General features: G+C 26.9%; 2 protein-coding genes across 2 annotated transcripts; one reads left to right on the top strand and one right to left on the bottom strand.

Annotated features, from left to right (window-relative positions):
• Nucleotides 1-5,593: 5,593 nt before the first annotated feature.
• LOC111627647 (protein maelstrom homolog) lies at nt 5,594-7,384 on the bottom strand. Its single transcript, XM_023371236.1, has one exon. It carries the CDS (start codon nt 7,259-7,261, stop codon nt 5,891-5,893), a length of 1,371 nt encoding a protein of 456 aa, XP_023227004.1. The 5' UTR covers nt 7,262-7,384; the 3' UTR covers nt 5,594-5,890.
• Nucleotides 7,385-9,703: 2,319 nt separating this feature from the next.
• Nucleotides 9,704-23,482, top strand: LOC111627646 (integral membrane protein GPR155-like). The gene is made up of 3 exons (XM_023371233.1): nt 9,704-10,006; nt 12,509-12,666; nt 20,850-23,482. Exon 3 carries the CDS (start codon nt 20,860-20,862, stop codon nt 23,365-23,367), a length of 2,508 nt encoding a protein of 835 aa, XP_023227001.1. The 5' UTR covers nt 9,704-10,006; nt 12,509-12,666; nt 20,850-20,859; the 3' UTR covers nt 23,368-23,482.
• Nucleotides 23,483-23,947: the final 465 nt, after the last annotated feature.

The following is a 23,947-nucleotide window of genomic DNA, read 5'->3' as shown; positions in this document are numbered from 1 at the left end:
CTTTCTATAATGATGAATTTATAAAAGATTGGTTTGGGACCCCTATAGACGAATCCCAGGCAATTGTTCTTGTTGCCCGTGTGATAACGCGACACTGTCAAGGTGCCAGGCTAAGGAAGAATAAACAATAGTAGGATTGTTATAAAAATTTTAAAAAAATTCTTGAAAAAAGAGACACCAAAAAAAAGCTGTTTAAAATAGGCGAAATATCTTTAATGTTGCGGATTTTCAAAGAAACGGATTGATTGGGAGAAAGATTTCATTGGAAGCCATAAAATAGCTCTTAGAAAACTGAAATAGTAACGTCCAACATAATCAAGTATTAAGGTACTTTATAAATAATGATTGTTTCCGTGATGCGAAAATATCTTATCATTCCCATTTGAAGTTATCGTGAATTTATTGTAGGCCATAACGAAAATAAAGCATGAAGCTTACAATCGTTTAGAATTAACGAATTACAAGTCCCTATTATTACTTCGCAATAATAAGAGATGGAACTGACTCATTCCCTCACTTGAAAGAATAAGGTGTATTGTTTCTAATGCAAGGTTCTTTCATACCAAATCTTAATATCGTCACATTAATTCAAATTTACATAAAAATCGACGAAAAAAAGCTAATTAATAAAAACGACTTTTATTAAATAATGAATTTCACTAAATTTATAGGATTATTTTTAAAACCCGATAACACTGATGTCGATTAATCGGATCGTAACGAACTAGACGACAATAGATGCAAACCGAAGCGACGCGTATAGATTTGTTCTGAAATTATTATTAAATACAGTATATAAAAATATTGATATAATATAATTAATTTATTTGAAATTTTAATAAATAAAAATCAATTATAAATCTAAAAGGCGATTACATACGGAAATATTATTTTTTAATCAATTACATGTGTAATAAATGAGAACACGTTTTTTTATGTATTTTAAGTAACACTATTAAATTTCAAATTGTGACATTAAAGCATTCTTCGCCCATAGAAAAAAAATAAACAATCCTATAAAATATTTTAAGTTTAATTATTAATTTACATGTCTTTGATGTCTTATATTTAATTTTTGAATAGAAAACTTAAACTAGAATTTGGAAAAATGGTAAGTAAATTTACAGTATGAAAGTCATTTTGAAAAGAAAATTTATTAATATTATATTATTAATTCATTGAATATATAAGAAAAATGTCCTAATAATAGATACTTTTCATAATAAACTGTTTTATATTCAACACATCAATATAATATCATTAATAGAATGGAACAAAGAATGTATATTGAAAACAATAAGTCAGTATAATAAAATACATCTACATTTATGTATTGATACACAGTACATTATCATTACATATTGATAAACAAAAAATTATCTTAAAATTGTTTAATAATAGATCATTCAACTTAATGATTGATTAATCATCTGTTAACTTTAAATCTTGTAATTAAAATACATTACAATTGTTCTAATTGCAAATTATATGCATGCGTAACAAATTTCGTATTGTTTATTTAAATAATGTGATGTAAATATTAAAATCAATATAAATGTTAAATTTTATTAATTCCTTTATTTTTATTACCGTTGCCTTTGATTTTACGTTAACAGATTAAAAAGATATAAATTATTTACGTTAAATAAGCAATTAGGGTATTAGTAGTAGTGATGAGTGATTCACTCTTTTAAATCTATTCGAGTTGTTATAAATTGTTTCGGTAAAGAAGATTTTGAGTAACTTTTAAAAATTTATATTGACTTGCAGAATATGATTTTAAACTTTTTGATATCAGAATTGTATAAACTGATTGATTTTTGCTTTTATGTAAGCTTCGTGCAAGAATAGATTACGTTCGGTACAGTACATACTAGGTGATAATTAAATTTGATGACTGTTGTATTATTTACATTATCAAATCTTTTGATATGAAAATATTTTTACTTTCATTGTCGTGCCACATTATCTTTTAATATTAATGTTTTCATATATTTTTATTTTATGAATGTTGAATGTGATGACTTGATTTAATTGCTATTCTTTTATTTTAATTGTTTTATGATAACATATTGTTCTGTTATATTGCTTTTACAACAAGACTGATAAAGAAAATCAATTGCTAAACTTAAAAAAAATTGATTATAAACAAATCTGTCACTTTAAATTAGAGCTTAAAATAGAAACTTTAATAATATAAAATTTTGAATAATTTTATATACAGTATTTCATGTTTTACAGTTTATATAAAATCATAACACTATTATATAATAAAATTTTATATTTATTTATTAATAATTGTTTTTATTGAAATAATAAAAAGAGATTTCTAATTTGATAAGTTTTAATGAAAATTTCTATTGTAATCAATTGCATAATTGACCAGAAGTGAGGTATCTAGATTTAACTTTAACAACTTAAAATATTTAAGTAAAATCATAAGTGAAAATGCTAATCATTATCATTCATTCATTCTCTGATTGTGTTACAAATTGATAATATTCATGGTGGTTAACATTGAGAAATATAATTCCATATATGTTGAAATCTTCCTAAAAATCAATCCTAAAATATATTGATATAAATCTTCTTAATAGCTATATGTTATTTGCTATAAATTTTAAGGATTTATCACATCACAGTTTTTAATTGGAAAGCTCACTGAGATTTCTAATTGAAAACTGTGGTGTGATAAGCCTCTGTTTTAAATCTTGGTGCCGCTACAAGACTTTTAAAACAGGGGCTTAAAGAACATAAGTATTCTATTACTAAAAACATGGACAGCACCATCCTTGCAGCCTTCGCTAAACATCAAGATATTAATGTACATTGGGACAAAGCATCCATAATTAGGACAGCCACCAACAAACAAGTACTTAAACATATTGAAAAACTTGAAATTTACAAGGCCCATATTAACAAAGGATGCATCAACCATAGAGATGCAGAAAGTCTATCTTTCGCATGGAAATTTTTTTACCATGACGATTAATTTTCTTAATACTTTATTTAATTTAATTATTTACCACGATTAATTTTCTTAATATTTTATCGTAATTTAATTTTGTTTTTACGTTTTATTTTATTTTTATTTTGTTGTAATTAATTTTCAATTTTTAAACCGTTGTATTGCTTGCATTCTATTTTACATTCGTTTTTGTTTTAAAGTGGCTTAACTGAAGAAGACTATTAAATATAGTCGAAAACATTTTTATCTTATTAAATACTTTGTTGCTGGAAATACTAAGGTGTTTGATTATTTTAAATATATTAAACTCCTATCATTATTTGCCAGAAAGCTAAACATCACAGGCTAGTTGAAAAGGAAGAATTTATAAGATTGAAAAGTTTTAATTGTACATTGTAGTAATCTTAAAAAAAGTATTTTTTTCCTCTCTCTATTTATTGTTAATGGACATATCTCTAGTTCTAATTGAATTAATTTATGTGTCTAATCTAATACATTTGTACTAGAAAATGTATAACTAATAATTCAGTATTTTAGTTAATATTTATAATTGTTAAATCTTTTAAATCTGTGTTATAGACAATTAAAAAATTTTTAAATTTTATTATATTTTATTGTAATAACTATTTTAATCTTTTTTATTAGATCATTAAAATGATAATGGTAATGAAGATTGCTTTGATCAAAGACCATTATAATGAATCTAAAAATTCTAAAAATTTGGCTTCACAAGTTTGAAAGGATGTTAAAAGCAAATGAAGAATTTATTATTAAGATTATGAGAGAAATTGATGATTTATAAGGTAAGTGCATAATTCAAAACATTAATTGAACAGTTTTATCTTACATATACTGTTAAAAACATTAGTAAAAGCAAGTAAAAATCAACAAAAACTTTTATTAGTATACTACTAATTTGCAATGGAATGAATAATCCAATAAAAATATTAAAAAATTCTGCTGTGGTGCTATTGATGTATATGCAGATTTTTCCTGCATGGTCAAAATAAAAAAGTACTTATAAAATAATTAATAAACAAAATGATTAGTTTTTATATTGATAGGTTGAATTATATTGGAATTAAATATGAATTGAACTTAAATTGAGAAAAACATAATACAGTGGTACCTTGTACTTTGAATGCTTCAGAGTTTGAATTCTAAATCCAATAAAAATTTACTTCATAGTTTGAGCAATGTTTTGAAGTTCAAACTGTATACACACTGAAAAAATGTTGCTAGAAGCATAAACTGAATATGTTATATTATGGATTGATATTCATGCCAAATATTGTATAGTAGGATGGAGAGTTCACTGAGTTCAGCATTATAAGTGCTTTTTGATTGCAAGTACTTTCAACAAATTTATAATCGTCATTGTCAAGCAAATAAATACTTGTTCTTAACAGTTTTACCAAATACTTTAATTTGAAAATATGTGTTCTGTTCTTCTCGGTATATTCTGTATGTTCCTTTAAAATATTTATTTGCCTGACAATGACAATTATAAATTTGTCGAAAGTACTCGTGATAAAAAACACTTATAATGCTGAACTCAGTGAACTCTCCATCCTATTACTGAATATGTTATGTGTTCATGTTACACTCTCATGTTTTCAGTGCTTTTTTCACTTTATTTTTGGTATGTTTTATTATACATATTGTGTGTAATTTGTTGATTTTTAACAATTTCTTTCTGCAATTTTTCTTTGTCGACACCTTTTGGCATCCTGTGTGTTTTGTATCCTTTAGTTCAAAATTTTCCCAATGGAACTTTTTAAACCACATTTGACACATTACACATTTTTTTACTGTTTATATAGTGTTATATCCTTACCAAAACCTATAAAGCATGATATGTCTGATATACTTTTAATCTGAAGGCATTTTAACTTGATTTTATTTGAACAAAATGTGAAGTAAAAAGTTTAAAATAAGCTTCTAAACANACAAAAGATATATTTTCATTGCTACAGACAATAACACACATTATCCAGCTTCTAAATGTTTATATGACTATTAGCTAAAAATTCCAATTCTTTGTCCTCACTTTTTTATGACAAGTGTTTCCTAACTTGAAATAAGAAAAACTTATTTTAGACAACATAATTTATAAAATGAAATAATTAAAAAATTTACAAAATTTTTTATCAACTATTTTTGTGTCTGTCTTTTCAAAAACTATTCTAAAGATTGAATTATCAAAAAAGTTAGATCCTAATATATAAATTATTTGGAAATGGAATTCAAATTTCTTACAAACTGCAAATATAGCCCATTGTATATTTCTTTTTATTACATTAACATAAAAGATTAACAGCTATTCTATCCATAGACTATTACTTTCAGTTAAAATGTAAATAGTAGATTCCTTCTGCTTGTATATCCTAATTGGTCTCTCTGAAAAAAACAATCATGTAAAAGAAACTCTGATTTTCTCTAGATTTTGAATTATATATTGAGATTTTATTTCATTTCTAGAAATTTAAACTATACAGCATACCATAAAGTTTTTAATTGTAGCAAAATTTATACCGTTAATAAAAAATGTGATGAGTTGAACTTTGTTCAGAGAAAAATACAATGCAAATATTTTTAATTAACAAACAAAATTAAATATTATGTAAATAATTTTTTTTTATTTTTCAACTTGAAAAATTATCGACTTTAAAATTTACATAAGAAAGCAGTACTGAAAAACATCAACCATATTCCATATTGTCACATTAAATTGTAATATTCGTTATTTGTAATAAACAGAAAAAACTTATTCAAATGAAACATATATTTTAAAATTATTTGTCATGACTATAAAAATAACTTTATAACCAATTCAGTTATACATTTATATGTAAAAAATATATACACACTATCTTGTTACTAAAGCACAAGAAAAAAAGTAATATTAAATTAAAATGAATTTTATGGAATTTGTTTTCCACGCCCAATACCACGTCCTAAACTTGAGGCCGCAAATCTCTTGTCTTGGTTCAGGCTAAGTCCTTTGAATAAAACAAAAGGCAGTGTATTTGGCTGTCTCATTTCAGAGTTGTCTTTTTTAGGTTTTGATTCATTTAATGATGGAAAATCATCGTTTGAAAGTACTATATCTGGTCTATTAGCACCATAACTAGGTGTATTCGAATTGGCTTGGACGTCATGAGGTATGTTATTGTTAGCCGTATCTTTCTTGATAATTGTAGTAATAACGTGAGATTTGGGTGGTTTCACCGGAACATTGACGATATTTTTAACCGGTAACGGTGGCGGAAGTGCGGGTTGGTAAGTTTCGAAATCCGTACCATCATCAATTCTCGGAGGTAAATGTTTTGAAGTGCAGTCAACATCATAAAATTGACAAACGGCATCAGAAAGCAAAAAGCAGAAACGTTTGGCACATCCAAGTGCACAATACATATTATCGAGAGTTTCGTGATAATCGCAACGTATATTACCTGCATAATCGTAGGCGTGAGAAGTTAACATGTCGGCAGCAACAACTTTACACGGAAATGCATTATCAACGTAAGCCCTGAGTTCCATTAAAAGATTAACCAAACTATAATACTGTACGTTTTGTATATTGTAATAGTTTGCTTTCTTACAAAGCCAATCAAGACAACCTTGATTCTGTTTTATATTTTCTTCCAAACAAAATACCGGCGCAATTTCTTTTCCTTCCGACTCGACAAATCTTTCGATACTTTTACAGATTTTTAAATAGTTACTCTCCGACAATTCAAACTTCAACGTGGGAATTTTATGCGTTTCGTCGCTGTGTTGCATTGCAGCTCGACTGTATCCGATAGGTATGCGTCCGGCATCAATAAACGTGTGAAAATAATCTTCGATTCCCTCTTTTATTGAATATTTTGTAATTCCAACTTCTAACGGAATATATTCATTGTCGTCGGTGCAGCATAAAACATTGAAAACCATAATGAAGAAAGGAGTGTTTTTAACTTCATCTACAGAATCCATACGGAATATGTATCTTTCCACAAATTTCACTGCTTCCTCTGCCTTTTCTTGTTCTTCTCGTTCAGCACGATAAACGTCATCCAGAGGTGTACCATCAGAGCACATTTTTCCTGCTATGCAGTCTTTCGCTTCATTCTTATATTCTCGTGCCATAGTTTCATATTTTATTCTCTCACTTTCGGGTAAGTCTTTCCACAAAGGATGAGCAATTGGCGCCATCTCCTTCATTGAAATATTCTTACCTTCTGCTCTATACTCTTCCTGTAGTTCCTTCATGAAGAAGTAAAATGCATTCCTCTGCTTTTTTGGCATTTTATAAAGTGTATTTAAACTAATCTAGATACAACAAAGTACGTAGTTGAATTGGCTGTCGAGTAAACGAGAGTATTGCTTGCTTGCCGCCCTCTTGCGGTGAAGTTAGGAGTAAAGACGAACACGTCAATGATTCCCCCTGGTGGTGAAAATTCTCTAATGAAAATTAAGTATTAGCTAGTAGTATTTAATATTTATAATTAAAAGTTTTTTGAATATGAAACAAAAATGTTATAAATAATTTGGCGGGAAAATTTTTGTGACTAAATAAATGAATTTTTAAATATTAAATTAGATATGCCATTCAAATTTTAATAGTTAATGTAGACAGTAAAATTAAAATAATTTACGTTACTCTAGACCTTTAATTTTATACTGTACTTAATAAATGTTGTCTGGTTGAAAACGTGAGAAATATTTAAGCATTTTGGTTCATTGTATGTGCTGTAGTCGAGAAATCACGGCAGTGATTCCTTGCCAAGTAAAAAAGTTACTATATATATACGGGAATTAGAGTTGCCCAAAAGCCGTTTCCGTATTTCCGTTTCCCAAAAGTCCAAAGTAATTCTCAATAACTAGACTGACATATAATTGTTTTCTTGGGTAGTGTGCAAAATTTCAGATTTTTCTGTAAAGGAGTTGCTGAAATATAAGCAATCAAAAAGTGCAAAAATCGCAAAAAAAAAGAAAAAAAAATGCACTGCAGAAGCTCCTAGAGAAGAAACTACTGCGTTTAGAAAGCTCAAAATTTAATCTTAACTCCTTCTCGTTAGTGATGGTTGTTGTTGTAATATAATCAGCCGATAGTAACATTGAATGGGGCAAAAGTTATTCGATATTCTATCAAATATTTGACAAATTTTTAAAACAAAATTGTATTTGAAGCTTTGGAGAAAACCCTCTCGCTAGATACTGGTGTTTCAATCACGCATGTCTTTCGCCTTGAATTTATATAGTTGCGGACCCACATGAAAAACGAATTCATTTTTCTCTTAAAAACTAATGGATTTTGTTTTCTTTCTACTATCGATGCGTGCAAATACTGCAAAAGAGAGGACTTGGGTCTAATTATTCCGTCATTATTAGAATGCCCCTCATTCGATATACTTTACTGTACGAAAACAATTCGATAGTATCGACATTACAATGCAATTGCCCATTAGGTTGCGAGCAAACACATATAGAAAATGGCAGAAATACAAATCGAAAGCAAAGGACGTCGTATTTTTGCGAATTTCGAAAAGGAGATACTACTATACTTAAAGAGTTTGTTGGAATTATTTTAAGACATTATTTTGCGCTTGCCCCGGCACATTTTTCTGCTGGGTAAAACCTTTTCTCAAACGCTCAGCCGGCTGAGACAATACTACAAAATAAAATGACTAGTGTTATTTTTTCCAAGCAGAAAGAGACTTTCTCTCCCTGGAAAGAATTATGTAAGGAATATAATAGTACTCAAGAGGCCGGATGGCCGAGCGGTCAATATGGCAGCCTACCACCTTGGGAGACCCGGAATCGAATTCGGACGGGTCGAAAAAAACCCCAGAAAATTTCCTTTGGAGTTTCAAGTTCTGCGTTGCGCTAGCACCACACCGGCAATATAGAGTCACAGACGGGGCCAAAATTTAAATTTTCTTTCTATAATGATGAATTTATAAAAGATTGGTTTGGGACCCCTATAGACGAATCCCAGGCAATTGTTCTTGTTGCCCGTGTGATAACGCGACACTGTCAAGGTGCCAGGCTAAGGAAGAATAAACAATAGTAGGATTGTTATAAAAATTTTAAAAAAATTCTTGAAAAAAGAGACACCAAAAAAAAGCTGTTTAAAATAGGCGAAATATCTTTAATGTTGCGGATTTTCAAAGAAACGGATTGATTGGGAGAAAGATTTCATTGGAAGTCATAAAATAGCTCTTAGAAAACTGAAATAGTAACGTCCAACATAATCAAGTATTAAGGTACTTTATAAATAATGATTGTTTCCGTGATGCGAAAATATCTTATCATTCCCATTTGAAGTTATCGTGAATTTATTGTAGGCCATAACGAAAATAAAGCATGAAGCTTACAATCGTTTAGAATTAACGAATTACAAGTCCCTATTATTACTTCGCAATAATAAGAGATGGAACTGACTCATTCCCTCACTTGAAAGAATAAGGTGTATTGTTTCTAATGCAAGGTTCTTTCATACCAAATCTTAATATCGTCACATTAATTCAAATTTACATAAAAATCGACGAAAAAAAGCTAATTAATAAAAACGACTTTTATTAAATAATGAATTTCACTAAATTTATAGGATTATTTTTAAAACCCGATAACACTGATGTCGATTAATCGGATCGTAACGAACTAGACGACAATAGATGCAAACCGAAGCGACGCGTATAGATTTGTTCTGAAATTATTATTAAATACAGTATATAAAAATATTGATATAATATAATTAATTTATTTGAAATTTTAATAAATAAAAATCAATTATAAATCTAAAAGGCGATTACATACGGAAATATTATTTTTTAATCAATTACATGTGTAATAAATGAGAACACGTTTTTTTATGTATTTTAAGTAACACTATTAAATTTCAAATTGTGACATTAAAGCATTCTTCGCCCATAGAAAAAAAATAAACAATCCTATAAAATATTTTAAGTTTAATTATTAATTTACATGTCTTTGATGTCTTATATTTAATTTTTGAATAGAAAACTTAAACTAGAATTTGGAAAAATGGTAAGTAAATTTACAGTATGAAAGTCATTTTGAAAAGAAAATTTATTAATATTATATTATTAATTCATTGAATATATAAGAAAAATGTCCTAATAATAGATACTTTTCATAATAAACTGTTTTATATTCAACACATCAATATAATATCATTAATAGAATGGAACAAAGAATGTATATTGAAAACAATAAGTCAGTATAATAAAATACATCTACATTTATGTATTGATACACAGTACATTATCATTACATATTGATAAACAAAAAATTATCTTAAAATTGTTTAATAATAGATCATTCAACTTAATGATTGATTAATCATCTGTTAACTTTAAATCTTGTAATTAAAATACATTACAATTGTTCTAATTGCAAATTATATGCATGCGTAACAAATTTCGTATTGTTTATTTAAATAATGTGATGTAAATATTAAAATCAATATAAATGTTAAATTTTATTAATTCCTTTATTTTTATTACCGTTGCCTTTGATTTTACGTTAACAGATTAAAAAGATATAAATTATTTACGTTAAATAAGCAATTAGGGTATTAGTAGTAGTGATGAGTGATTCACTCTTTTAAATCTATTCGAGTTGTTATAAATTGTTTCGGTAAAGAAGATTTTGAGTAACTTTTAAAAATTTATATTGACTTGCAGAATATGATTTTAAACTTTTTGATATCAGAATTGTATAAACTGATTGATTTTTGCTTTTATGTAAGCTTCGTGCAAGAATAGATTACGTTCGGTACAGTACATACTAGGTGATAATTAAATTTGATGACTGTTGTATTATTTACATTATCAAATCTTTTGATATGAAAATATTTTTACTTTCATTGTCGTGCCACATTATCTTTTAATATTAATGTTTTCATATATTTTTATTTTATGAATGTTGAATGTGATGACTTGATTTAATTGCTATTCTTTTATTTTAATTGTTTTATGATAACATATTGTTCTGTTATATTGCTTTTACAACAAGACTGATAAAGAAAATCAATTGCTAAACTTAAAAAAAATTGATTATAAACAAATCTGTCACTTTAAATTAGAGCTTAAAATAGAAACTTTAATAATATAAAATTTTGAATAATTTTATATACAGTATTTCATGTTTTACAGTTTATATAAAATCATAACACTATTATATAATAAAATTTTATATTTATTTATTAATAATTGTTTTTATTGAAATAATAAAAAGAGATTTCTAATTTGATAAGTTTTAATGAAAATTTCTATTGTAATCAATTGCATAATTGACCAGAAGTGAGGTATCTAGATTTAACTTTAACAACTTAAAATATTTAAGTAAAATCATAAGTGAAAATGCTAATCATTATCATTCATTCATTCTCTGATTGTGTTACAAATTGATAATATTCATGGTGGTTAACATTGAGAAATATAATTCCATATATGTTGAAATCTTCCTAAAAATCAATCCTAAAATATATTGATATAAATCTTCTTAATAGCTATATGTTATTTGCTATAAATTTTAAGGATTTATCACATCACAGTTTTTAATTGGAAAGCTCACTGAGATTTCTAATTGAAAACTGTGGTGTGATAAGCCTCTGTTTTAAATCTTGGTGCCGCTACAAGACTTTTAAAACAGGGGCTTAAAGAACATAAGTATTCTATTACTAAAAACATGGACAGCACCATCCTTGCAGCCTTCGCTAAACATCAAGATATTAATGTACATTGGGACAAAGCATCCATAATTAGGACAGCCACCAACAAACAAGTACTTAAACATATTGAAAAACTTGAAATTTACAAGGCCCATATTAACAAAGGATGCATCAACCATAGAGATGCAGAAAGTCTATCTTTCGCATGGAAATTTTTTTACCATGACGATTAATTTTCTTAATACTTTATTTAATTTAATTATTTACCACGATTAATTTTCTTAATATTTTATCGTAATTTAATTTTGTTTTTACGTTTTATTTTATTTTTATTTTGTTGTAATTAATTTTCAATTTTTAAACCGTTGTATTGCTTGCATTCTATTTTACGTTCGTTTTTGTTTTAAAGTGGCTTAACTGAAGAAGACTATTAAATATAGTCGAAAACATTTTTATCTTATTAAATACTTTGTTGCTGGAAATACTAAGGTGTTTGATTATTTTAAATATATTAAACTCCTATCATTATTTGCCAGAAAGCTAAACATCACAGGCTAGTTGAAAAGGAAGAATTTATAAGATTGAAAAGTTTTAATTGTACATTGTAGTAATCTTAAAAAAAGTATTTTTTTCCTCTCTCTATTTATTGTTAATGGACATATCTCTAGTTCTAATTGAATTAATTTATGTGTCTAATCTAATACATTTGTACTAGAAAATGTATAACTAATAATTCAGTATTTTAGTTAATATTTATAATTATTAAATCTTTTAAATCTGTGTTATAGACAATTAAAAAATTTTTAAATTTTATTATATTTTATTGTAATAACTATTTTAATCTTTTTTATTAGATCATTAAAATGATAATGGTAATGAAGATTGCTTTGATCAAAGACCATTATAATGAATCTAAAAATTCTAAAAATTTGGCTTCACAAGTTTGAAAGGATGTTAAAAGCAAATGAAGAATTTATTATTAAGATTATGAGAGAAATTGATGATTTATAAGGTAAGTGCATAATTCAAAACATTAATTGAACAGTTTTATCTTACATATACTGTTAAAAACATTAGTAAAAGCAAGTAAAAATCAACAAAAACTTTTATTAGTATACTACTAATTTGCAATGGAATGAATAATCCAATAAAAATATTAAAAAATTCTGCTGTGGTGCTATTGATGTATATGCAGATTTTTCCTGCATGGTCAAAATAAAAAAGTACTTATAAAATAATTAATAAACAAAATGATTAGTTTTTATATTGATAGGTTGAATTATATTGGAATTAAATATGAATTGAACTTAAATTGAGAAAAACATAATACAGTGGTACCTTGTACTTTGAATGCTTCAGAGTTTGAATTCTAAATCCAATAAAAATTTACTTCATAGTTTGAGCAATGTTTTGAAGTTCAAACTGTATACACACTGAAAAAATGTTGCTAGAAGCATAAACTGAATATGTTATATTATGGATTGATATTCATGCCAAATATTGTATAGTAGGATGGAGAGTTCACTGAGTTCAGCATTATAAGTGCTTTTTGATTGCAAGTACTTTCAACAAATTTATAATCGTCATTGTCAAGCAAATAAATACTTGTTCTTAACAGTTTTACCAAATATTTTAATTTGAAAATATGTGTTCTGTTCTTCTCGGTATATTCTGTATGTTCCTTTAAAATATTTATTTGCCTGACAATGACAATTATAAATTTGTCGAAAGTACTCGTGATAAAAAACACTTATAATGCTGAACTCAGTGAACTCTCCATCCTATTACTGAATATGTTATGTGTTCATGTTACACTCTCATGTTTTCAGTGCTTTTTTCACTTTATTTTTGGTATGTTTTATTATACATATTGTGTGTAATTTGTTGATTTTTAACAATTTCTTTCTGCAATTTTTCTTTGTCGACACCTTTTGGCATCCTGTGTGTTTTGTATCCTTTAGTTCAAAATTTTCCCAATGGAACTTTTTAAACCACATTTGACACATTACACATTTTTTTACTGTTTATATAGTGTTATATCCTTACCAAAACCTATAAAGCATGATATGTCTGATATACTTTTAATCTGAAGGCATTTTAACTTGATTTTATTTGAACAAAATGTGAAGTAAAAAGTTTAAAATAAGCTTCTAAACAAAGAATACAATCTCACATTAGCAATAACATATTAAACTGTTATAATTAAATTACACATCTATGTTAAATAATGACAGCTGTTAAAAATATGCAAAAACTTTCTGTTCAACTCAATATAATCTTACTTATTAACCATGGCATCTGAGAAGTGTGTTGAAGCAATGAATTCTAAGAGGATAATTATAATCTCGACAATTGAGGTGAAAAAGGAACTTATCGCAAAGCATGAAAGCTGTATGTGTTGTGGATCTGGCAGCCATGTTTAAGATTCCAAAGTTGACAGTGTGTGACCAGTAAATGTAATTTTCATTTTATTATCCAATATTTACTTATTTTATTTATTATTTTCTTATTTTTATTTATTATTAGAGCATTTAATTGTGTTATTTTTTATCTTAAAACAGCAAATACACATAATTTAAGTTTATTGAAATTGTTATTGTTTAAGATCTGGAAATGGATTAATTCACTTTCTATTATTTCTTATTGGAAAAAGTGTTTCAGACTTTAAACGATTCAGAGTTTGAATGGCCTCCTGGAATTAATTAAATTCGATGTATAAGGTCCCACTGTACATTATTTCTGTTTTGTGCTTATGGCTGGTTCTGTAGGTGTATAGTGTGTGTATGCCAAAAGTACACATTAAAGAATAAAATTATAATATAATTTAATATTACTGCTGATCACTGTATTAAAATATATAGTGGTTAGCAATGAAATAGTGAATGTGAGTTGAACAGTGTTAATAAATAATAATGCATTCTCTAAAGGCCCATTCACAATGAAATTAAATATAAAAATAACATGGTAAGCATTACCATAAAAAGTCCTAGCTAACATATATCAGGAAATTTCCTGCTCCATGAATAACAGGATTGCATACAGATCTCCTGTTTTTTCGTGTATCAGAAATGATAACATCCTGATAGAGAGGAGCTACTTGCCAGGGATCTATACTATTCCTATACAAGATCAAAGGGTGAACTGTCTGTGCAAGTTTATTAGAACCACTGCTCAGGCTCTGAACAAGAGGATTAAGGAACATCAATATACAATTCAGAAGAGGCTTTCCACAACCACGCTGGCTACTTTTGCTGATGATAGTGACTTTCAGGTTAAATTTGATAATGCCCAAATCTTACACCATAGTAATGACCCAGTCAGCATGAAGTATCTTGAACGAATAATAGAAATAATCAAGGCATTCAAAAGGGATGTGATGATTAATTACAAAGAGATAGACTCTCTTTTAACTGCATAGAGGGCATTCTATGACCTCACATAAGTATTGCATTAAGGCATATGTGCTTTATTTAGTATTTTGTAAAACCTTTTATTTTATTTCTTAAATTGTTATATATTGTAATATCTGGTTTGAAACATGATGTTAATGATGAAATATACAGTACATGTGCATTTCACAATGATTTCAGCTTTTAAATTTGTATGACATTCTATTTTTAGAATATGCATTCATTTATTTATATCTGTGTTCTTCTACCTCAAGATAACCATTTAAAATGGAAGCAAATGTTTGTTTTGTTTTAATATATTAATTTTTTGTTGATTTATTGATGTTTAAGTGTTGTTGTTTATTATTTATCTAAATTACATCAGTAGTATTGTATAGACTGTATTACTGTAAAAATTAAGAAAGTCATATCAACATTCACAATGGGCACATAAATAAGTTTGGTAACCACAGAAAAACATGTGCTTCTTTCATACTTCAAAAAAGTTGATGCTTGCATGATGATGGATGATATAGCTCTGCACTTTATAGTTATAAATAATGCTGAAGTATATGTGCTAGATGTTTTGCATCAGAAAACTTAAAATGTAAGCACAGATGAAGTTGGATTCATCTGTTGAAACAGGGAAGAATTCAACAATTGGGACTTCCATACTCTCTGATTGTCTTGTTTTAAACCATGTAAATAAAAGCATGAACATTTTGAGTTTGCAAACTTCCTCGTTAATGTCTTAAGATTAAGTTTAAGGTTAGTTATATAATTCATTGTGAATAATTTCATTAAATAATATAGGTACAAGGTTTTGTTTTATTTTTCTTCTGAATAGGTTGAATAGGTTTTTATTCCTGTATCATTAATCTTAAAATGATATTTACATTGTTGATTGAACCAAAAGGAAAACGAGAGAAATGCACATGATTCTTGTGTATTTCTCTGTTTATTTAACCAAAAGGAAATTTAAATAAACATGCATGATTCATGCACATTTATTTAAATTTCATTATTAATTTTCTTTCTCCTATCCTCTAGTTATTGTGTTTCCCTTCTTGTTCTATTATATTTGTTCTATTTCTCTCTGTATTATATTTAAATTTCATTGTTAATTTAAATATTCACCCAACAATAAAGTCTCTTGTCGACCATTTTTAACATTTTCATGGCAAAAATTTGTTACTACCAAGTTAGCACTGACAAGTGAGCATTGAAGGGAGAAATATGTGGACGGATAATGGATGCATAAATCATAAGTGTTTTGAATAAAGTTACAATAAAAGGAAGGTCATAAATTTAATTTTTTTTGTGGACTGCTACATAAATATTTTAAAATGTAATGTTACCAATAGCTATCCACTAGTGTTCTTCTTTTCAAAGCTGTTTTCCAATAAGTCCAGTTGTGGTTTCAGTGACAAATTAAGAAACACAATGCACTGTTTCAACAATACAAGTATTTATTATTCAATAGTTTATTAAAAATTACAATAATAAAATATTTGCTTCCACACCTTTTCTCTTGCCTACCATGTTAGCCCCATTGTCATAAGCTTGTCCACGGCAATCATTCAAAGAAACATTTAAAGTTTTAAGTTGTTACACAATTCCTCTGATAAATCAAACCCTGTAATTTTCCAGGAAAAAAACCAATAAAATAATCATTAATTTCAACTTTATTTTGTTTGTTTGTTTGTCAGGCATTTCTACAATTTGAACAATGAGAGTCAATTGTTCAATACAACTTTTATCAATAGTACAGTTTAACTGTATTGCATAATATTTACTTTTTTTATTATTTCATTTTTAACTTTGTTTGCCAACAGATTAATTATCTCATTTTGAATTTTCCAACTTAAATAATGATCATTTGTTTCTTTATCTTTGATATGTCTTATATGTTCTGCCATTCTTGTATCAAATTTTGAAATTAATTCAATTAAACCTAAAAATTTACCATTATTTTTTGTAAAAATTGTCTGATTTGTTCCACGAAGTGCATCGTTGCTTTTAGCTAAATATTGTATCCAAAATATAATCCTTCTAAGAACTTCACACCAATGTTCTGCATCTGAATTTAATTGTCTTTGATGAAAATCGTCAATTGTTTGTTCTTTTTGCAACCTTTTTTAGCTCCATAAAATCTTTAAGTGATTTTCTGTGTGGCAACGATAATTCGTGTTCATTTAAGCGAGTTCCAAGGTGCTTCCAGTCAGAAACACCTTCATTTACTAAAGCTAAAGATGATCTTGACAATTGGTTAGGACATAAATAGCAGTAAAAACAAAATACCTTATCTTTTAGTTTTGAATAGAGAATAGAGAAGCCAGTTTCTGCAATATTTTTCTCCATTTAAATGTACGTTTGTATAATAAGATACATTAAATTTTCTACCTAGTTCATCTATGGGAAAATCGTAATTTGTTATTTGAACAATGTTTTTATTAATTAATTAATCAATCTGATTTTCTCAGAAGGGTGTGATGGCTTTGTTCCAGGATTGTCTTCCAGTATGGTTGATAATTCTTTAATTTCCTCATTTGCACTAAGAAAAAAATCTTCTTGACCTTCTTCATCATTTATAGCTCCATCTTCATGCAGTAATGAAGGTAATTCTTTGTATGTAATTTGTAACTCTTCTTCATTTTGTACACTAGTGCTAGTTATAGCCAGAATGTTCTCTTTGTTATCAGTTTTAAAATATTTTAAAAGGCTATCTGTTTAATGACTTTCTAAATCTTTTTTATTTTCAGTATGTTTTCTTTTCTGGTTATCACTTAAATAATTTCTATTTTTATCATGATCTTTATTCATACTCATTGCTTATGTTCTAAATCCTAGAAAAAATAAAAAATAATATAATAATTGTGTCAGTAAAGTTCCAATCCAAAGTTTTAAAGTTATTATCACTATAACAATGTTTTTCTCTTCTGTTTTACAGTAACGGAGTGCTGAACAAAGTTAAATTAAAACACCTTAGTAAATTATTTGAACAAATTGAACTTAATTGAACAAATTTATGCTGCATAAATTTGCAGCATAGATTTGTTCAATTAAAACATTTATTAGCTTACAGTATGTTCAAGTGTATAAATGTTCTATGCTAACTATACCAACCAATTACAAACATATGCCAACTTACAATTTATATTACAAAAACTATTTTTTCTTTATTATTATTTTGATTATTTTTAAGGTAATTATTATTTTGTAAAAATAGCTACTAATAGAACACTAATAAACACAAATATATTTGACTTTATACATTAAACAGTTATTCTTTTTGTAGATCATAAAATCAATTAGTAGCAAAGTTGTATCAAGAAATCAAAATTCATGAGATTTTTCCAGTGTATCTTACAATTATACTTTAAAATTAAGTTTTACGTTGAAATACAAGTTGTNAATATATTTGACTTTATACATTAAACAGTTATTCTTTTTGTAGATCATAAAATCAATTAGTAGCAAAGTTGTATCAAGAAATCAAAATTCATGAGATTTTTCCAGTGTATCTTACAATTATACTTTAAAATTAAGTTTTACATTGAAATACAAGTTGTTACATTTTAATTATAAAACATTATTATGCTGCATCCTCTTAAGCGTGGGGCCTGGGGCAGTTGCCCCAGTTGCCTGACCCTAGGAGTGGCTCTGTTCCCAAGTTTCATACATTTGCAGACTACAGTTACTGCAAATTCTCTCAGGGTCTATTATTAGTCTACTGTTATACATCAAAATATAATTTTGACCACATCTCAGCTGATTATCATTTATCAAATTGTCATTTTATATGATAAGTTATGTCCATAAACAAATAATCTTCACAAATGTAAGTTGTTTTAAAAATACAATATAATTGAAAATGCTTTTTCTTTTCCAATAAAGACCAATCTTGTTTGCTCTGTTTTCAACACACTTTTATAATTAATGTCTGATAACTTTCGATTAAATGAGGATTTTGGGACAATCGTAGAAATGAGAAACCATGTTGATATAACATTTTTCAATGCCAATGTCCAGTTATATGTATAATTATCTGTCATTAAACAAAAATTATACAGTTTGTTATACGCTACTTTAACATAACTGTTATCATGTAGTTTCAACAGTCTAATCCAGAAAGAAACTATTGCTTTTGTTATTAATACCTATATTCTAGAAACACCGAACTCCAATTGTAACATATAAGCTGGGATTTTATGGTATAACAAAAATCCTTGGAAGATATAAGGCAAGAATAATTTCCATTTTACCGTGATAAGTAATTGCTTATACAGGAGCAACATAAAGTAGTACAGATGAAATCATTAAGTGAAATAATTTTATATAAATATGAACAGAATTAATTTTAGCTTTTGAAAGAATAGGCCACATAGAACCCAGTGCCATTTAGCCTTACAAATACTATAATTTTTAGCTGTAAAAACTGTCTTGAAGACAAAAATAATACTCCCAGGTATACATAATTCAAAACAACTTGTATAGGCTGATTATTAAAAGACCATCTCTTTTGGTGATAGTCTGTCACCTTTCTTGAACACCATCCCTTTTCTTTTCGAAACATTTATAGTTAATCCATAGTCACAACAGAATTCCTGTAGAATATTGTTATTGTTGTAGAATATTCCACAACAGAATTTAAATACAGTTTTAAGTTACATAAGTTAAACTGTATTTAATAATCCTTTTTTTAAGATTTGTAATTTTAAATATGTGGTTTTTAATTTTATATAGAATGGTGTATTCACATAATATTATAATAATGGTTATTCTGAAAGTGATTTATATATATTTTGATGTAATTAACCGCAAGGAAACTGTAAGATGGATACTTTATTGTTGGGATTTTTAAAGTATTGTAATTTTATAAATCTTGTTTTTACCAACCTTGTTGATGTAAAACTGCTGAAGAGGGACCTTGAGATCCGTAACACAAATATTTGTATGTACAGGTGAAATACCAGGTAAAAAATAAAGATTTGTTTTTTCTGAATAAGAACTCCTCCTTTTGCAAAAATCGGAACACCAGTATAATAAGTCCTAATAATACAATAAGTCCTTAGTAGACAATAATATAATAAAATAACATCATCAAATGTTTGAAACATTCCAATTTGGAATTACAGAATTTTGCAGTTTAAAACCTGAGGCAGATTTATAAAATAAACCAAAAATGTTTGTTCCTTAAACCTTTTGCTGAAAGTATAAAATTTTGTTCCAGTATTTCCAGTTTTTAGAAGTAAATTAACAGAAAAAGTTTTTTGCTAACTTACTATTGATAAATTCCATAATTTGTAAAACTTTTTACTTCAAAAAGTAAGCATTTTTTATCATTAATAAATTTTTTCACCATTTTCATTTTTGACCGTATTTCACTCCTTAATGAAAATATTTCAGCAGTTTCCACAATTTCATTATATTGGCATTTTACTGTATTAGATAAAATCATGATTTAAATCAAAATAAAAAGATTTTCAAATTAAGAATGTCTTTTTTTTTTTTTAACACATAAGTGAGTTGCCAAGTAAATACAAACATCGCTAAACCCGATATATAATATAGCTAAATACCAACCGAATGCCGATAGCCCGATAGATTTTCGGCATTCGGTTGCCAAGTAAATGTTGTCACTGTAAATATTTAAAAAATTTCAATTTATATTTTGAATACTGTAATGGATATAACATATATTTATATCTTTAGCTTTGTTATAAACAAATAGAAATTTGTAAAATAGTAGTGAATTAATTTATTAAGACATAATTATCTTTAATTCCAATTTTTGTTTATACAGGTTTTAGATAATGGAAGAAGATAGTCTACAAAATATTCAAAGTGAAACTCTTTCATCAAATCCTACTAGCATTGCCTATGAAAAATTTCTTCCAGTATTAGTGCAATGCTTTGCAGTGATTTTTCTTGGATATGTTTCTGGAAGATTTGGAATAATGACATCCACAGAATCCAAAGGACTGGGTATATTTGTCAGATATTTCTGTCTACCATCACTTATATTTAATACTTTAATGAAAATAGAATTTTCAAATGTAAACTGGAGATTTTTAGCTTGTATTTTTATTGCAAAGTTATGCATATTTATTATTGTAATAATTATTACATTAATCCTCACCAAGCCAACAAATGTAGGGAAAGCTGGTCTTTATGCAATATTTTCTACTCAAAGCAATGATTTTGCTCTTGGTTACCCATTATTGTTAACTTTGTATTCCAAATGGCATCCTGAATATTCTCAATATTTATATCTTATAGCTCCAATGCAGTTAGCACTTTTAAATCCATTTGCTTACATATTAATGAATATACAGCAGACTAAAGAAAATGATCAGAATAATAAAGTTCAGAGTTGTTGGTTTAAAGCTTATTTTGGTTTTGCTGCAAATCCTATTATTGTTATGACATTTCTTGGAATTTTTGGAAATATTTTATTTCACCATAAATTACCACTTATCATTTCTCAGCTTCTAGATGTTTTTGGTACTGCATATCCAGCTTGTGCTCTCTTTCTTCTTGGACATAATATAGTTGGAACATTTAAATTATTAAAAGGAATTACATTTATTGTTCCCATCTTGTTAATTTCTGCAAAAATTTTAATTCTTCCACTATTAATACGTGAGTTAGTGATACATTTAGCTAATGATGGTACTACAGAAGAAAATAAAGATTTAAGTAATTTTGGATTTCTCTATGGAACATTTCCAACTGCACCAACTGTTTTTATATTTGCTACACAATATGAAATGTCCACAGAAATAGTTGCACCAGGTATGGTTGCATGTACAATGCTCTCTGCACCTTTAATGTTTGTATCAGCTAGCATGACAACACTACAAATGTCAAATTTATCCAGTTTTCATAATGATTTAATTAGTACATTGACATGCACATCTATACTTGGATTTATGTGTAGTTGTTGGGTATTTATTATTTTTATTATTGGAAAAAAATGGAAATTTGTAATACATAAAATTACTTTTCTTTTGATTTTCTCTCAAATTTTAGTTTCTTTGGGAGGAATTCTGTGGTCATTTATTAATGTAAAGCATCATTGGGCATTTTATGTTCAGTATGTATTATCTGCAGGAGGAATATTTTCTTCTCGAATATGGACTTCACTATTGGCTCTTGCATTAGCCTTATTACATTGGAGAAGTTTGTGTTTTGTTTATAGAATTTACAAATATATGATATATTTTGGTTTTATTGCAACCATAATGGTTGTTACTATTTTAGCTATAAAAATGAGGAATTTTCTGCCAGACAAAACAAAGATTGATCCAAGTTTTCAGTTTGGTGAAGCACAAGCATCTGTTGCATTTGTTGTTATATTTTTTAGTTTGGCTGTAACTATTATATCTCTAATAATTCAGCAGCATTATTCATCTAAATCTCTTGCTTTTCATTTATGTATAAATGAAGAATCTGAATCAAAAACAGATGTACTTAAAAAGCATCCTTATGAAGTTGATGAAACAGTTTTAAAGACATTAAATAAATCTGTAGGTCAAGGAGAGGAATTGGAAGAAATTGAGGATTTAATTTCAGTAAATGAAATAGATGAATCTGAAATATTGTTAAATAAATACCAGTACTCTCCGTTGTGTGGAAATCATTTTAGATGTTCATCGGAACAAAGAAGGAAGTGCAGTGTTTTAATTAAAAATCATTCTGTATCGTTTGAAAAATTTGATTCGGAGACAGATTTAATGAAACAAGAAAATGATTATGATCAAATATTAAGATGTATCATTCTTCTTCTTCTGCTATGTATATCATTGATTGTAGGCTTAGCCATTTGCTTATGGAAACTTTTTTTAGAAGCAACAACAGGTATATATGTAGAATTAGAATTTCTAGATGTTATACTTAATTATGGTCAAGGTATCATTACATTTTTTGTGTTTGGATTAGATGCAGAAGTTGTTGTGCAACCCTGTATACAAATATGGAATTATATTAAAAAAGATTATCATTTAAATTTAGGTAAAACTGATTTATCATCATTTGAAACAGATCAGGTTTGTGAACAATTTATAATTTATCATAGAGATAAATGTATTAAAGAATTAGAAACCAATAAAAGAATAGGAAATGATTTATACAGTTCAGTTTTTACTGGACAAAAATTAGTTGATTGGCTGTTAGCTGTAGGATTAGCAAAAGACAGAAGAGAAGCAACAAATTATGGTCAGCATCTATTGTTAGGAAATGTTATTAGACACGTGAATGAAAAACATTTCTTTCATGACAATTTATATTTTTATACATTCTTTCCAAAAGATAGAAGTTAATGTTTCATGCTTAATTTAAAACTTGTTTGTTTATTTATTTAAAATTATATTTTATATTTAAATTTTGAACCTATCAAAAATTTGTAATGTAATAAATTATTTAAGTTTCATGGGTACAATATACAAAACTATTTTCATAAAAAATTTTTTTGCAACAGCAATACATTGCTAATAAAATTAATTACATTGAATTGCTGAAAGTAATGAATATTGTTTAAAATATTTCTTATGGTTATACATATGAAAAATATATTGTGAAAAATGGAGCTTGTAAATATTTTTATTAAATTTACCAAAGTTTCCACAATATTTAATGTTGTTAATTTGTTATATATTTGTATATAATGAGAAAAATTAAATATGTATTTTATGTTGTTGTTAAATTTTATTGTATGGAAAAAGTTGTTTAATTTTCTGTAAAATTGAATTGTTAAAATAAAGCAGCATTAAACAAAATTAAAAAATTTCCATTTTAAAAAATACACATATGCATTTCTTCTATATTTTCTTCTATAGAAAACAATAGAAACATTTTATTTCAATTTAAATAATGAATATAATGAATGATTTTAAAAATAAT

The sequence above is a fragment of the Centruroides sculpturatus genome, unplaced genomic scaffold (genome assembly GCF_000671375.1).
Source record: "Centruroides sculpturatus isolate CEXI.00-Female unplaced genomic scaffold, Cexi_2.0 scaffold255, whole genome shotgun sequence".
NCBI classification, from domain to species: Eukaryota; Metazoa; Arthropoda; class Arachnida; order Scorpiones; family Buthidae; genus Centruroides; species Centruroides sculpturatus.
Note: the sequence above shows the minus strand (reverse complement) of the source record. Positions and strands in the feature narration are given on the sequence as shown.